Source organism: Quercus robur, chromosome 2, assembly GCF_932294415.1.
Source record: "Quercus robur chromosome 2, dhQueRobu3.1, whole genome shotgun sequence".
NCBI classification, from domain to species: domain Eukaryota; kingdom Viridiplantae; phylum Streptophyta; class Magnoliopsida; order Fagales; family Fagaceae; genus Quercus; species Quercus robur.
In genome coordinates this window covers 86,706,509-86,724,402 of record NC_065535.1, presented here as the reverse complement: position 1 = coordinate 86,724,402, position 17,894 = coordinate 86,706,509, and the positions used below count along the sequence as shown (strand labels likewise).

Below are 17,894 nucleotides of genomic sequence, written 5' to 3'. Positions count from 1 at the left end.
GTTTGCCACCACAAACTCCTTCATTTTTTTTAAAATTTTATGTCCACAATATTTTCACAACAAATCTTAAAAAGCATGTTGTTACATACTATTACCGATAAAAAAAAATAATAATAATGATAAGTTTAAATTAAAACAAGTAGCAAAGTACCAGTTATGATTTGTTATAAAAATATTTTAAAAATATTGTAGACGTTACGGCTCTCTCTATTTTCAGGTCTAATAATTTTTTTTACTAACCCACCCAATGCATTTTCTTGGTAGATATTCCCCACCCAAATATTCTCCAGCCTTTTCACATCATGTTTCTAGAAAAAGAAAATTGAAAACAAGACACCACTATATATCTCAAAAATACAGGAAAAAAGATAAAAGACTTTCCGTGATAAAGACAAAAAGTTACATGCGGTGTGGGGCAATAGAAAAAGATAGCGTTATATCTCCACTTAAAGTGAGGCCTTAGAAAGTGATTTTAAGGTCACAGCAATAAGTATGTCTGCTTGGTGCTCTCAAACAGTGGGCAATTCTTACATAGTTCCGGAGCAGTATTCTCATAAAGAGTAGGCATTATGGTAGTCCCACGTGTAACTATAACATTACTCTCTTTCTTATCAAAACTCATTTTCTTTTATTGATAATTGAATAATCACAAGAAGAAAAAAGTCATGTTTATACTTACACCTTTGGCCTTTTGTCATATGCAGAATGAGTGGAAGCATTAGTTGCCACGCCATTTTTCAATGGCCTAATAATTTGTCACCGTCTTCCTCCTCTGGCCTCTTCTCCTTCTCCCTCTTAAATCTCACCTGTCAAAAGTACTCGCAGTTCACAAAATCCTCTCCTCGCACAAATACTGTCAATTAATTTGGTAACTTTTCTAGATGCACCTTATATTTGCTCCTGAGAATCAAGTACCCTCATACATGATGTCCAAAATTGTCATTCTGCTTTTCCATATCCTTCTCTATTCAGAGTTGATGCCTTCAGAAGCCCAAACTTGGGTCAAATCAGGTTACTGGTACTCTCGCACCGGGTCTCCCATTTCAGACATAAACTCAGCCCTCTATACTCACCTTATTTGCGCTTTTGCTGATGTAAACTATTCCTCCTACGAGCTCTCTGTATCATCCAGTAATGAGCAATACTTCTTAACCTTCACAGACACTGTTAGACAAAAGAACCCATCAGTCACCACTCTTCTTTCCATTGGTGGTGCAGAGGCAAACCACACCACCCTTTCAAATATGGTCAGCAAGGCTTCTTACAGGAAATCTTTCATAGACTCTTCAATAAAGATAGCAAGGCTTTATGGCTTTCAAGGCCTAGACTTTGGTTGGAATTCGGCGAATACTAGCTCCGACATGACCAACATGGGACTGCTATTTCAAGATTGGCGTGCGGCTGTGAATTCTGAGGCAAAGAATTCTAGCCAGAAAGACTTGATTTTGACTGCTGCTGTTCATTTCTCGCCAGATTTAAATTCAGTTTCTTTCCCTGTGGACTCAATTCGGAGTAACTTGAACTGGGTCCATGTTAATGCTTATGACTACCATGCGCCCGGATGGTCAAACTATACCGGTGCTTCTGCAGCCTTATATGACCCATCGAGTAACGCTAACACGGATTATGGTATTGGTGCATGGATTGGTAGAGGCTTGTCTGCTAGCAAGTTGGTTTTGGGATTGCCTTTCTATGGCTATGCGTGGACGCTAAAGAACCCCAATGACAACGGAATAGGTGCTCCAGCAACAGGTCCTGCTGCCATTGCAATTAAAGGTGGTGGAGCCATCAGGTATTACCGAATCAAGAGTTATGTTCAGAGCTATGGGGCTGCTATAATGTATAATGCTACATATGTAGTAAATTACTGCACAGTCGGATCGACTTGGATTGGCTTTGATGATGTTGAGGCTGTCAGAATGAAGGTTTCTTATGCCAGAGAGAAGAAGCTACTGGGTTACGTTGTGTGGCAAATCCCATATGATGATAATTGGGCACTTTCTTTAGCAGGTACGGAAGAGATGCTGCACCCTTGGTATTCTATTTCTTTAAATTAATTTTTCTCTTGCCAGAAAGTTAATATAACTGCCCACATTTTTAAAGAATCAAACAGTAAACATGGCAAAGGGTCAAATCAGGTCAGGTTAATCGGGTTGCAGGTTAAATGGGTCGAGTTCAAAAATGGATTGTTTTATACGAGTTGAAAACAAGTCGGGCCAATCGGGTTGAGGGTGGGTCGGGCGTGTTCGGATCAACCTATATTTACACATGGAAAAAAAAAGAAAAAAAACAAATAAATGCCAAAATGAATCAAATCAATCAAGGAAACAAATTGTACATAATACCCTTTTTTTTTTTTTTTTTTTCGTTAAGTGGGCACCTATTGTTATTAGACTATTTGTGTTACTATTATACACGTGAAGGGAAAAAAACAAACAAACCAAAAACATAAAATTTTCCATATCCTTCTAATTCTGATAGTTTTGTGCATATATGACTAAAATTCTTCACACTCATAATAACAAAATCTTCCATGTTAATAACTCATAGGCATAATGCTTATAATTACAAATTTACAACTTGAGAGAGAGAGAGAGAGATTTTAAGGAGCACAAAAAGTATATATTTTAAGTTTACACACTTTAGATTCAAAATTCATTGATGATATTGGCTTTTGGACTTTTTCTTTTATTTCAGTTTTGTTTTGTGCTATTTAGACTTAGTGTTAGTAACTTAGTCCTAGTATTTAACTCTACTACTTAGTATTTAAATTAGTGTTACACATTTAGTAGTGTAGACGTGTAGTTGTAAATGATTTTCCCATTTATATTTTTTTTCCTCTACTACTTAGTATTTAACTTCTTATTAGACGTTTAGTAGTATAGATGTGCTTGTTGGTTTTTAGACCCCTTAAACAATTGATTTAACCTAGGTAATTAGCCAAGTTGTTACTTAGTCCAATTAAACAAGTCTAGGTTATCACAATAATAAACAATCATATCATGCATAGCAACGGAAAATAAATAAGACAATGATATGATCACCCAGGAAAACCAAACCGGTAAAAAACTTGAGGAGGATTTGACCTAGTTATCCTCAAGGTAAAAAGCAAATCCACTAAAAAGAATCAAAGTTCATACAATAAGACTTACAAGTCCCCACGCTCGACTTCTTATTGCTACCAACCAGTAGAACTTACTGACACGACCACGTGCAAGCTCCGAATCCACGGACTCCTTCTTTCTTTGGCCTTTGCAAAACACAAACACCCCCGTTTGTGACTTTGAGATCCCACTCAAAAGTTTAGCAACACAAACTCTCCTGTTTGTGACTCCAAGACCACCCTTGAAGGTTTAGATCATCAGCACCTTTGATGACTAGAGAAGGCAGCAACTTCTACAATACCGGATCTTGAGATTCTTCAAGGAATAATACCGATAGAAGACATAAGAGAGTTTTTTAGGAACAAAACCCTAAATACAAAAGAGCCACACTCTTTTCTCTCTGAAAAGCCTCATAAAAACGTGCTTAGGGTTTCCTTTATATACTAGGAGAAGTAGATTGGAAACCCTAATCCAAAATGGGCTTGAACTGCTATTTGGGCTTAATTAAAATTCTGCAGATACGACTTTCGATCGATCGAGCCTGTCTTTCGATCGATCGAACCAGACAGATTATGAAATCTTTTTCCTGCAGCTTGTATGTTCTTGAATCTTGACTTGAATCACCTTGAGCATTGTCTAATAATACCTATAGACTCTAAGATCTATATCTAGACAAGTTTGTGTTCACGATTTGCCAATTGTTCTAAAAATTTAGAACCTAACACAGTTGTAAATGCTTTTGCCTTTTGTATTTTTTTCCTCTACTACTTAGTATTTAACTTAGTGTTAGATGTTTAGTAGTGTAGACGTGTAGTTGTAGGTGCTTTTGCCTTTTGTATTTTTTTTCCTTTTAATTAACTTTTTTTTTAATAAATGGGAGTATGGCCACTGCCACTGGTGGCTACTAAATGGCTAAATAGTGTCAGTGTAGTAATTTATGTCTATACACCTAGTACCTTGGCATGTAGTCTAAATATTTTTTAGAAAAAAAATAAAATAAAATTGGGTTGGGTCATAGGTTAGTCGAGTTGGACTGCGGGTTAACTCGCCAAAAAAAAAAAAAAATGGACGGGCCACGGGTCGGTCCATTTTTTATTCGGGCCAAAAAATTCGAGTTCAAGTAGGTTCAAAATAGGCAGGTTTGGGTCAGGTCAGCAAATTTTGGCCCATTTTGCCATGTCTATCAAATAGTATCGTTATGACTTGAAATATGATCGTATTAGCCAAAATAATTAAGAAACCAATATTTTGGATGTCCCAATGTGTTTAATCGAGGAAAAAAGATGCATTAGGCTTGATTTTGTATCCAGAGCATTGATAGGGCTATAATGCCAAATTTTGGCTAAGGCTTGTAAAAATGTTTGTAAAGTTTTAAACCCTTGGAAAACACAATATGTTTAACTTAATTGATTAGCCAAGTAGTTATTTAGGTTAATTATGTAGTCCTAGGTTAAACAATAATCATACATATCATGCACAACGGAAAAGTAAATAACACAATGATATAATGATTTAGGAAAACCAATGAAACAACTTGTTTCAAGGTAAAAAACAAAGGGGGAACTATCCCAAGAAAACAATCTACTATTGAGATTTATAGTCAAGAATACCAATTTGTAGTAAATCTAACACAGTTACCAAACTGGGCTTTGAACTCCTCAGGCTTCTTTGATCTAGATCTGCTCTCACATGAACTACCAATTCATGCCTTATTCTTCAGTACACTTGATAGCGGAACGTTTGGTTGCAACTTTACTCCACTGGTACTAGTAATATGGATTTGATCTTCGGTAAGTACTTGATAGAGTTAAAAGATACAAAACCTCACAAATCTCACAAGAGTAACTCTCAAAATTTGAAAAACGTGTTTTAGGGTTTTCCTTTTATACTTAGTAGTGTTTGACTCAAACCCTAAACATTTTGTGGGTTGTTGGGCTTTATATAAAATTCTGCAGATTTGCAGTTCGATCAGTCGAAGGCTTCTCTCGATCAGTCAAGCTTGAAAAATTTTGAATTCTTTTTTTTTGCAACGTGTACGTTCTTGAATCTTGACTTGTATCAACTTGAGCAATGTTTAAAACAATACAAAGATACTAAGATCTAATCATAGACAAGTTTTTGTTCTCGGTTTCCCAACATACAATACATTTAGAACCTATACATTTATGACTAAATATCTATAACCTAACAATCTCTCCCTTTGGCAATCCATGACAAATCTTATATACAAAATGTATTGCTTAACTCAAGAACTAACCCAATTACAAGAAATTTGCCCAATACAATTCAATTACAATCTACTATCTATAAGTCGCAATAATAGGCAACAACATCATGAAAGAATTAACCTATAAATTCCACAAATATTGAAAACAAACCATAAAGGCATGTGTGGAAAATATAGTATAAACATAACTTTGAATCACAAAACAAAAATATAACAAGGAAACCAACGAAAACTAAGATATCTCATAAAGCATCAAGTTTGTGAAACAAGTTAATACACAACAAAATAATAAAAACAATAAATGATAAAGAAAAGGCTAAACAAAGCTAAATAAAACTAGGCAAACTAAACAAACTCCCCTTGAAAACAAATACTCCCCCTAAGTACAAGAACTTTCCCCCTACCTATTCTACTTCTCCTTTTTGTTACGTATTGCCAAAGGCAATCATCTCAGTCATCTGAGGGTGGAGGTGGAGGAAAAGAACTCTTATTCTCATTGAACTCAACTCTCAAAGTAGCAACATCTGTAATCAGTGATTCCAAAAACTGTCCATGGGCTGCCTGAGTCGTCATAAAGGTTTCCATCATGGTGTGGTGTACGACTGAGTCTCTAGCATTCTCTCTAGCATGGAGCAGAGGGATGGTGTAGCTCTAGAAGTACCAGCAGTAGAAGTATCCTCATCCCTATCTTCAGCCTCAATAGTAGGATCCACAAAAGGATCAATTTGTACATCTCCTTGGGGAGGATCCACTCTTTGTCACTTTCCCTTTCCCTTGCTTGTTGCTAGGGTCTTCTTTTGAGCTCTACTTTGCTTCAGAATGGTTGCTCCAATTGGTGCTATCTGATGGTCAAGTACATAAGAGGAGGTACACATAAATCCTAGATGTTCTAAGATCCTAAGGATTGAAACAGGGAAGAAGAGATACTGTTTCTTGGAAGTATTTCTGTTCACATCTACAATGGTTTGGATGAAAAGAGAACGAAGACACGTGGAAGCACCAATGACAAGGGCATACAAGAATATACAACACTTAATAGTAATCGTATGTATGTGAGAGATATGAAAGATACTATGACATGCAATCCTAAACAAAAGATAGTTTTCCTCAGTGTGTTCACTAGACTCAAGTTGAGGCTCATCTTCCCATGTCATTGGTTTGCCACACAAAAGTGACATAACATCACTAAGAGAGGGAGGGTCAATGTATGGATAAGTAGGGTGACGTACAAAAAGAACAGTGAGAGCATCAGCCACTACTTTCTTAGTGATTTGATACTTATCACCCCTAATCCAAGTAGTCAAGAAATGACCACTGGTTGCAGTAGAGTGGATAGACAGGTTAGAGTAGAACTTTCTAATTATGGCTACAAGGGGAGACACTAAGTTTGTACAAATGGGCAACCAACCCCTAGAATCTAGGAACCATGTCTAAGTTCTAAGGAGTAGAAACAAAAACAGAAACACAAGAAAACACAAGGGCAAACTGCATTAGAGAGATAAACATGCTATAGGAATGCGATCTTGAAAATCTACATGATGCATGATGCACATACTCATATGATGCATGAAACTAATTCATTGAGGTGTTCGAAATCAAAGAATTTTGAAAATTGATCAAGAAAATCAAGTTTTATGATAAATCCCCAATTTATGAAGAACATAACCCCTAATTTTTCAAAAAAACACAAATTGATCATCACAACAGGTTTAAAACATGTTATAAACATTCATTCAATCAATCAACTACAAAGATCAATTTTACCTAATTTTATCCAATTGAACAAAATCCTCAATTTACTCAACAACACATGAACCCTAATTTCAAAAAATTTCAAGAATCATGAAAATTCAAGCATAAGAATCATTTATATATCATGCATAGACAAAAACCCATTGACCATTTAAAATCAAAACACCCAAAAACATCAAAAACCCGAAATTTTCTAAGTCCAAAATTTTTCAGAAATTTGAATGATTCATGCATGCTATGTTATAATTTGATTAAAAAGAAAGGGTGAAAGATCTTACCAATGATGTAAAAGAAAACCTTAAAGCTTTGACTTGGAAAAAGACAAAAAAAAATTTATGTTCTAAGAGGGATCGAGAAGAGTAGAAGAAAAATGGTGAGAGGGGACAAAAACTGATTTGTCAAAGCCTTTAAAATTCGAAAAATTCGAATTTCGATCGGTCGAGAGGAATGGAGCATCAATTGAATAGGCAAAATAGGAATTTTAGATACAAAAAAAGTTTTTGTTCTGAGAGGGATTGAGAGGAGTCGAAGAAAAATGGTTAGATAGGAAAAAAACTGATCTGTCAAAAGCCTATGAAATTCAAAAAATTCTAATTTTGATCGGTCGAGAGGAATCGAGCATCAATTGAATAGGCAAACTAGGAATTTTCGATCAATCGAACTAGGCATAGAGTTTTGGCTTAAAAACTAGACATTTTCAATTGGTCAAGAGTCTATTTTGATCAATCTAACTAATGAAAAATTTTGAATTTTGAAAAATTTATAAATTTTGTAGAAAACCAACTCAAAAGCAGTTTTTATGACATGAAATGCACATGAACACACCTAGAAAGTTTCGAAATCATTTTACACTTAAGTTCTTAATCTTAAAATCAAACAAGAAGTAAAAATCACTCGATTTAAAACTTCTAAACCATTTTTCATCAAATTCCACCCAAATTAAAGAAAGTTGTATCATACATCACTTCATAGACAACACACACAATCTCATGTACATGATTTAGCAATGATTTGTGTGTAGTGTGTGCAACTAGTATGTGTACAAAACACTAAATAGGTGATATGTAGATAGAATTTATCTCAAAATTTCTAGATCATCAATCACATTGGTTTGAAAGCAACTATCACCTAAAGAGTTACATCCTATAACTCTCACATCTCCTAGAAACACGCTTGCAATCATATTTTAAAAGAGTTTTGATTCTTTTTGCTTTTTCGTTTTCTTTTGATCACATTATTTTTTTCATTTTTCTTTCAAGAACAATTTAGCATATCATGCATGGGTATATAAGAGAAAGAAAAGAAAATACCCTTTATATTTACAAAACACCTTTTTCTTGTTGTGCAAGTGCTACAATTTACCAAGCACAGTTTTTATAATTTGCACATAGATGTTTATGATTGGTGAGTAATAGTGGTAAGATAGTTATTTATGCCTTTTTCCTAGGATTTTTTAGTACTTATGATCAAAATATGTGACATCAAAATCAAGATCATTTGATTAAAGACTAAATACAAATCACACAATCAGGCATAAAGCATCACAAACTAGTGAAGTGAAAAACAAATTTTATCAAAGCTAAATAAGGTACACAATCATGAATGCAAAGTTTCATTGGCCAACCTTAATCACACACTAAATGGTGTGCAACACAATTTTTTTTTAATTTTTAAATTAATTTAAAAAAATAAAAACATCCTAATCAATCCTAGAATGAAATGCAAAAAATAAATCCTAAACAAAACAATTTGTCCAAAGAATCAAGAAACGAAGCATGAGGACCATGTCAAACAGGCTCATTTATGATGAGTCTTTTGCATCCACATCTTCTTAGATGCAAGCTTGAAATTGGAGTTCTTAGACATATGAGATTGATGATCAACTCCAGAATTGGAATAGAGGCTAAGAGCTTTTACCAACTCATGAATAAGTGTCATTGGATCTTGTGCTTTTGGCATAGACACTTTTTGTTTAGTTACTTGCTTGCTAGCATGAAACTTGAAGCAGTTAGAGCAAGTATGCCCAGCTCCACCACAAAAATGGCAAAACCAATGAGGCTTGTGTTGTTTCTTAGCTATAGGATAAGCAGGCTACTTAGGTTTGGTGTCACTTAAATCTACCTTGATTTTCCTAGTGGCTAGAATTTCTTCCTTTTTAACCCTCACTTCTGGTTTAGGCACAAACACTGGAGGAACAAACTTAGTTTGAGTCAACATAGAAGAAGAACCACTCTCAACATATCTTAATCCAATTTTATCAGATGATGATTTTTGAATACTCAACATGATATCAAGCTTAGAACTAGAAGTCCTACCAAGTTGTTCTCTAGCAACATTCAATTCAATTTCTAGTCCCTTTTTAATCAAATTCATGTTCCCAATCTTAACAGCATTAATCAATTCATTTGCATCAAACAATTTGACCAAAAGGTTTTTCTTTTCAAGTTTTAGAGTGTCATTTTTTTGCAAAGAAAGGTCAGCATTTGTGGCATCTTTTGCTGCAATCTTGCATAGTTTATTGTAAGCTTCTTGCAAGTTATCACTCTCAGAGAGTTCCTCATCCGGACTCTCAACATTTTACTCAATAGATTCATCTACTAGAGCAATAGCAGTGAAGGCCATGAACTTACCTTCTTGATCACTATCTGACTCATAATTAGATCCCTCATCGTTACTAAGAGTGACAGCCATAACTTTACCCTTAAACCTCAAGTATATAGGACATTCAGCTTTAACATGTCCATAACCTTGACATCCAAAACATTGTTGGCCTCAAGAGTTGCTAGAAGATTGACCTTATCTTTGTTAAAGTTAGGTTTTTCAGATGGATTACCTTTAGGTTTATCATTCTTCTTCACATTCTTATGGTCAACAAAGTTTTTGTTTCTGGCCCTTTTATTATTATTTTTCAAAATGTTCCTAAATTGTTTGGCAATACAAGCAATTTCAATAGAAGAAATCTCATCGTTAAACACATTCTCATTAACATCATCTATTGATTTCAAGGCCATAGATTTGGACTTGCTGGTCTTAGGTAAATCAGACTCATAAATTTGAAGGGATCCAACTAGTTCATCCATAGGGATTGTGTCCACATCCTTGCTTTTAGTAATGGCAGTGATTTGGGGCCTAAATTCTCTAGTTAAGAATCTTAAGATTTTTCTATCTTAGGTTCCTCCTAAACTTCACCTAAGTTAAAAGCAGAGTTTACTATGTCATTGACTTTAGCGTAAAACTCATCAAAGGTCTCATCTTTTGCCATTTTGATACTCTTAATCTTAGAAGTTAACTGTTGCAATTGATTTATTTTCACAGGTTTAGTTCCTTCATGCACAGTTTGTAAGATATTCCATGCACTGTGTGCTACCTCTACATTAGATATCTTTTTGAATTCTTCTAGGGAAACAGCATTGAATATCACATTTATTGCCTTGCTATTAAAGATCGTTGCTTCCTTTTGGGCATCGGTCCATTGAGCCATAGAAGTGGTAGGTAACTTGCTCTGATACCACTTGTAAAGTTTTAAATCCTTAGAAAGCACAATATATTTAACCTAATTGATTAGCCAAGTAGTTACTTAGGTTAAATATGCAGTCCCCTAGGTTAAACAATAATTAAACATATCATGCACAATGGAAAAGTAAATAACACAATGATATGATAACCTAGGAAAACCAATGAAACTACATGTTTCAAGGTAAAAAACTTGGGGGGAACTATCCCAAGAGAACAATCCACTATATCAAATTGAGATTTACAGTTAACAATACTAATTCATAGTAAATCTAACACAGTTACCAAATTGGGCTCTGAACTTCTCAGACTTCTTTAATCTGGATCTACTCTTACATGAACCACCAATTCATGCCTTATTCTTTTGTACACTTGATAGCTGAAGGCTTGGACGCAACTTTACTCCTCCAGTACTAGCAATATGGATTTGATCTCCATTAGGTGCTTGATAAGGTTGGAAGGTACAAAACCTTACAGATATTACAAAAGTAACTCTTAAGACTTGAAAAATGTGTTTTAGGGTTTTCCTTTTATACCTAGCAGTGTTGGACTCAAACCCTAAATGTTTCACGGGCGGTTAGGCTTTATTAAAAATTCTGCAAATTCGAAGTTCGATCAATCGAAGGCTTCCCTCAATCGGTCAAGCTTGGCAGATTTTGAATTTTTCTTTCAACAACTTGTATGTTCTTGAATCTTGACTTGTATAAACTTTAGCAATGTCTAAAACACTTCAAAGACACTAAGATCTAATCCTAGAAAAAAAAAATTTCTCGATTTGTCAACATACAACATATTTAGAACCTAAACATTTATGACTAAATACTTAGAACCTAACAATGTCGATGGCTTCCCCATCATTCAAATAAGCATGTTGAAATCTTTCTCTCCTCCTAGCCACTCGTTATAAAATTGCACCCAAAGGTGCCACACATGAGCTTTGATTATTGTCCTTTTGTTTAGCAATAACTCTATGAGCACCAGATATAGTTCATAACATTTTCAAACCTTCTTTGTATTGTTGTGGTGGGCTTAAATATAAGTGAGATGATATAAAATTTCTTCTGTAGCCACAAAGCAACTGGCTTCTTAAATGATTTTTGTCCTAATAACTTGGTAGGCCATCAAGACTTGATTTTTCATGTATTTCATCAGTTAGCTTAGAAACAAATAGAGACTTCATTGCCAGTTATCCCTAAGAGAGGGACTACAATAGAAAGATGCTACATAGTATACCATGAAACGAAAAAAAAATTCTAGGACTACAATTTTACCACAATCAACTACATGACAAACTGTGAGTGGCGGGTCCATGTTAAATTGATGTGCAGTCAGTCACAGTTTGCCATATAAGATAATTGTATTAAAAGTTGTGACATTTTATGTGATACTAGAATTATTCCACAAAATGTCAATTGCTAATTGGCATGACATATGCAATACGACATTGACCGAATTCAAATTCTTTGTCCCATTTTTTTTTTTTTTTTTTTGTATTTGTTGGGTTAAAAAAGCTTGACCCTGGTTAATTGATTCAATTACCCATGTTGATTAATTAGGTTTAATTGCATGCAAATTGTGGATGCACTAGTAAATCACCAAAAAAAAAAAAAACTAAATGCAGTAGAAAATAAATTGAACACAATGATTTGTTGACAAATGGGGAAAGCCTCGCAAGGCAAAAACCCCACCGAGTGATTTTAAGGTCACAACTCCCAAGACTCCACTAATCAATAATCAAGTAGTTACAAGTATAAAGAATCTTACCAATTGCCCTGGCCTATCCCGAAATACCAACCTACAGTTGAATATTCACTCTAATACCCAATTGGACTTGATCTTGTAGTAGCCTTCTTTCCCTTGATGCACAAACCTCCAATTTGTGACTAACCCTTTGCACGGATCCCAAGTACGTGACTAACTCCAGCAACTTAAATAGATGTTAATCGTTGCAAAGCTCTTCACTTCATCAACAATGAAGTCTAAAAGCACTTGGTTACAAACCCTTATGGCGTACAAACGCATTAGCTTTACACAGAGAAAATAAGTCTCTTGGTCTCTATATCCGTATGTGATGACCTTTAAAATAAGCCTTATATATGTCCAGGGTTGTAAGTAAAGAAACCCCAAACAAATATACAAGACTGGGCCGAATTTCAGATCTAAAAATTCTGAAATTGTAATTCTCGATAGATCAAGCTACTGTTGAGCTATCTATTGAGCTTCGCAACAAGTCTTGATAGCAAGCATCTGTCAAGCTATCTGTCGAGACTTAATGAACAGCTTTTCTTCACTTGTTTCTTGGCCCAATCTTCATGTCCTTAATACTTGACTTGAACAACATGTTTCTTGAAGTACTAAACCCATCTTAGATCTACCCAATTACAAGTAAAGTGCATTTTGTCAAAGGATTAGCCAATTACAACAAAATATGACCCTAACAGTATTCAACATTATACTTCAACAATCACAACTTACCATATATTTATTTTATTTTCCTTATAAAATAATCAAAGTAAAAAATCAAACGCATGAAATATCATATATGACAAAATATAAAGTGGAACACAAAAGGTGGCACAAATGATTTCTTTTTGACATCGATAAGATTAAATTATCAAGCATTTCTTTAATAAACTAAGAGTTTAAATTCAATTCGATTGTGGCATAAATGAGGGCTTTTACATCCTTTAATCCCAGCTTGCCACGTTATCATTTTACAAAATAAAGAATAGGTAGTGCCATACATAATCAATCCTCATCAACCCACCAAATCACAATGTACTCTCTTAGATTTGGCCAGCCACCAAGCACTGCCCATCACCAATAGAGGTTGGCTTCCTTGGCACTAAGGTCTGCCGTTGCTCACCACCACCAATTCGCAATCCCTTAGGCTTTGTCATGCCTTTTAGATCATTGCCAGAGTTTCCAAAACCAAACACCTCTCAAAACACCCAACCATGACCACCAATTTGTAAATCCACCAAACATGACCACCTAGAACCTTTAAATTACCACAATGGAGTGATGACACTCACTCTGAGATGAATCAAACAAAGATACTAAGAGACCCAAATCAAGTGAGAGCAAGATGGATGAATTTGAGAAAGAGAGAGGGTTGAGTGAGAAGGAAAAGGTTAGGAAGAGAGAGAGAGAGAGAGAGAGAGAGAGACTATGGCAATGATGACTGGTGGGTGGTGGTAAAAGCTCATAAAGAGCTTCAGCACACACAGAGAGAGAAAGAGAGAGAGAGAGTTTTAGAATAACTCATTAACTCAGGTTAAGGGATGAATGAGGGTTAGTGATGGGCTAACCTTGGTACTAAGGACACTGGCAGCTACAATTAGCGACGGGTGGAGCCTGGGGGCTGGCTGAATCTATGAAAGGAGTAGATTTGTGATTTGGGTTGTTGGGGATTGATTATGTATGGCACTACTTATTCTTTAATCTATAAAATACTGATGTGGCAAACTGGGATTGGAGGGTGTAAAATCCCCTCCTTTAAGGCCACAACTATACCAAGTTTAAAGTTTTAAACTCATAACTAAACTATATGAGATACCATTCCTTTAACAATTAGGCTTTATTTGTTTATAAATGAGGGAAGAGAAGAGAAAAGAAATGAATAATAGCAAGGAAATGAGAAAGAAAAGAAAAGAAATCAATTCTCATGTGTATTTTTGGAAATAGGGAGAGAAGGGGAAAAGAAAAGAGAAGAATATATTTCTTTTTCCTTTGTTTGGTTTGCAATAAGAAAGAAATTGAAAAGAAAATATATTGTTTTTTTACTTTTATGCTCATATAAATGTAAAAAATGCATAAAAGTTAGAGAATTCGCATCAGTTCATCTAAAGTTTTCCGTCTATTGTAGCATAAGAACCCACTTTTTTTTTATTTTACACAAGTACTTTACAAAAACATCCATATCAGTTTATCTATTATTCACACTCTTTTATTTAAACAATATTTTTCCACACTTTTTTTTATTATTACACACCTACCCCCACCTAACACTCTCTCTTTTTTTCTCTGAACACACAGACTCTTTCTTCTTCTTTTCCTTATCTCTATTTTCCCTGAATGTGCCTCTCTTTCTTCTCATTCTCATTCTCCTTCTTCTTTCTTCTTCTTCTTCTCCTTATTCTTCTTCTTCTTCTTCTTCTTCTTCTTCTTCTTCTTTTGTAATTTGGGTTTGATTATGGGCATTGATTTTGGGTGGAGAAAGCAAAGATTTTGGGCTGAGAAAGTGGTTATTTTGGGCTGATTTGCTATTGCTATTTCTTCTTCAACATCTTCTTCTTCTTCTTGTCCTCCTTCTTTTGCAATTTGGGTTTGATTATTTATATGAATTTGTATATGGGTTTGGTGAATTTGGATCTAGATTTAGAATGAGTTTGATGATTTGCATAGATTTGCATAGCATGTTGTTGGATTCAAGAGAAGGTAGAGGAGGAAGAGGGTAGGGTGTTGCTGGAATGAAGAGAAAGTAAAGGAGAAAGGGGTAGGGAAAGAGAGAGAAAATTAAATAAAATAATCATTTAGAAAGCTTGACTATGTATATTTGCATAGTTACTGTAACAATATTGGATATGTACAATAATATAGATGGACTGATGTGAGTAAATTTTGCGCAAAAATTTGTAAAATTGTGCACTTTTTCTATTTTACACCTACTGGTGCAAGTGCACTTATAGACAAATATGTAACTTCATATTATATTATGTTATGTATGTGGGCCCCATTTTTTAAAAACCATTCTCTCCCTTGAAATCCTCCCAATTTGGGCGAATTGCAAATATGTGGACCAAAGGGAAATGTCTACATTTCTTCTCATTTCTCTTCTCTTCCTCTCTCCTTCACCCTTTCCAAATACACTGTTAAAGGTGTCAAAAATGACAAAATCTAAATGACATTGTTTCAAGATCTTCTATGACATATTCACCTCTCATTACATTAATGAATTGCATTGTCAGCTCAAGAGGAAGAAAATAATGGAGGACCCAAGTGGCGATTATTAGTGATCATTTTGACTACAACTGCTACCGTTGCTCTCCTGCTATGCCTTTTAGTGTGTTACTTACGGACGAGAAAACTCAGATCCAAAGGTAACTTTTTTTTTCTCTCTCTACTACATGTGTTATATTTCCTATCTATGGTTAGAAGGATAACTTATTATTCCCATGATTTAAGAATTAATATTTTTAGGCTTTGCTCTGCTTTTTATTCTTATTTTTTCAATATTGGAATTGTAGTTATAGCTAAAAAATTAGAGTCCAAAGCTAATAACATAGCAGCTGCTGGAGATTCAAATAGCAGTGTTCCTAATCTGCAAGCATTTAGTTTAGCTGACATTGAGGCAGCTACAAATAAATTTTCATTTGAAAATAAACTTGGAGAGGGAGGTTATGGCCCCGTTTACAAGGTAAACTGTTGTTACTACATCTTTTACACTCAAGCAATCAGCAGAACATGAATCTATCTATTAAACAATTCCAATGTCATATTTTATTTCCAAATAGGATTAGGGGCACAACATTTTTCACAATTGTTAATCTGATTTGTTGTGATTTGTGTATAATAAAAGTAGTGCCATTTATAGACTTTATAAGTCATGTTTGGAGTTATGAAAAATGTTGTGTCCTAGCAATACTCTTATTAGCATGGGTAGAAAATGTCTTGAAGTATCTTTTTGGGTGAATAATACCAATCATAAGTGTGTGTGTGTATATTTCACCAGGGGGTGTTACTAAATGGAAATGAAATAGCAGTGAAAAAACTTTCAAAAACATCTACGCAAGGATTTGAGGAGTTCAAGAATGAGGTTATGCTTACTGCGAAACTACAACATGTGAATCTTGTGCGAGTTTTGGGATTTTGCATTGAAAGTGATGAACAAATACTAATGTACGAGTACATGCCAAATAAAAGCTTGGACTTCTACCTCTTTGGTTTGATATTTTTCTTGCTTCCAATTACAATATTTGAGATATGTTAAATGCAATTTTTCACATCTTTGTGCTCTATTAGACCCAATATTATTATATAACTGATTGTTATAATATGGAATTTGTCATAGACCCTATTAGACGGGACCTACTGGATTGGAAAAAACGTATTGACATTATTGAAGGAGTAACTCAAGGGCTTCTATATCTCCAAGAATACTCAAGAATGATAATAATTCACCGAGACTTAAAATCTAGTAACATTTTACTGGATGAAGAGATGAAGCCGAAGATCTCAGACTTTGGCATGGCTAGAATTTTCAAGAAAGATGAACACGAAGCAAACACAGATCGGATTGTTGGAACTTAGTTAGTACCTCTACCTGATAAAGCTTTATAGCCCATGATTTCTTGTTAAGTAATTAACAATGCTGTTTGATAATTCAACAATGCAGTGGTTATATTCCTCCTGAATACGCCCGAAATGGTGTATACTCCACTAAATCTGATGTTTATAGCTTTGGAGTTCTACTTCTACAAATTATAAGTGGTAAGAGGACTGCTTGTTATCATGGCTTGGATGAGAATCTAAACCTCCTAGAGTATGTAAGTTACTTTAACAAACATTGCTAGAACCAATCTTGAATTTGTTTTCTTTTGTTGTGTATTATATATTTCTGCATTTCAAAATGATGGTCAATATTCTATATTTCAGGCATATGAGCTATGGAAAGAAGGCAAAGGCATGGAATTTATGGATCCAACTCTAGATGATACAACTTCATCATGTAAACTAATTCGATGCATGCAAATAGCTCTTTTATGTGTTCAGGAAAACGCAATTGATAGGCCATCAATGTTGGAAGTTTCCTCAATGCTAAAAAATGAAACTATAGTTGTGACAAATCCCAAAGAGCCTGCTTTTTCAACGAAAAGAGATGAAGGCGATGAAAAAGACTCCAGATTACAGGCTTTACAGCTAGAAATTTGTTCAGTTGATGATTTAACAATCACCCAAGTGGTTGCCCGTTGAATGTGAAGGTCTTTGTGGAACAAACACACACATATCTATATTATATATATATAAGCTGAAACATAACATTTATTGTTGTTACGCTCTTGTTGAGCCACATTAGCAGCCACATCATCGGTCCTGCTAACTTTCTTTTTTTCTTTTTCTTTTCCTTCCTTTTGCAAATTAACATTTTCACAAAAAAAAACTTCATTTCTTAATTAATGTTTCCTAACTTATCAACTTTCCATTTATTATTCCATCAAACCTAATCTGATAATAATCAAATTTCCTTCAACTCTATCAACACGATTCTCAATTAACAACATTAGTGGCATGTGTCG

At 34.7% G+C, this 17,894-nt stretch overlaps 1 protein-coding gene across 1 annotated transcript; it reads left to right on the top strand.

Annotated features, from left to right (window-relative positions):
* The first annotated feature begins 575 nt into the window (after window positions 1-575).
* LOC126715566 (cysteine-rich receptor-like protein kinase 25) lies at window positions 576-17,645 on the top strand. Its single transcript, XM_050416225.1, has 7 exons — window positions 576-2,010; window positions 15,567-15,698; window positions 15,846-16,015; window positions 16,331-16,541; window positions 16,670-16,907; window positions 16,994-17,144; window positions 17,254-17,645. The coding sequence occupies exons 1-7, from the start codon at window positions 882-884 to the stop codon at window positions 17,569-17,571; spliced, it is 2,349 nt and encodes a 782-aa protein (XP_050272182.1). The 5' UTR covers window positions 576-881; the 3' UTR covers window positions 17,572-17,645.
* The last annotated feature ends 249 nt before the right edge of the window (window positions 17,646-17,894 follow it).

What these genes read in the sequence shown, in the direction of transcription:
- LOC126715566 (XM_050416225.1), top strand. Translation starts at nt 882, where the DNA reads ATGCACCTTATATTTGCTCCTGAGAATCAAGTACCCTCATACATGATG. An exon ending in TTGGGCACTTTCTTTAGCAG is followed by an intron (nt 2,011 to 15,566) that starts GTACGGAAGAGA and finishes TTGCATTGTCAG; the next exon opens with CTCAAGAGGAAGAAAATAAT. An exon ending in ATCTAAACCTCCTAGAGTAT is followed by an intron (nt 17,145 to 17,253) that starts GTAAGTTACTTT and finishes TCTATATTTCAG; the next exon opens with GCATATGAGCTATGGAAAGA.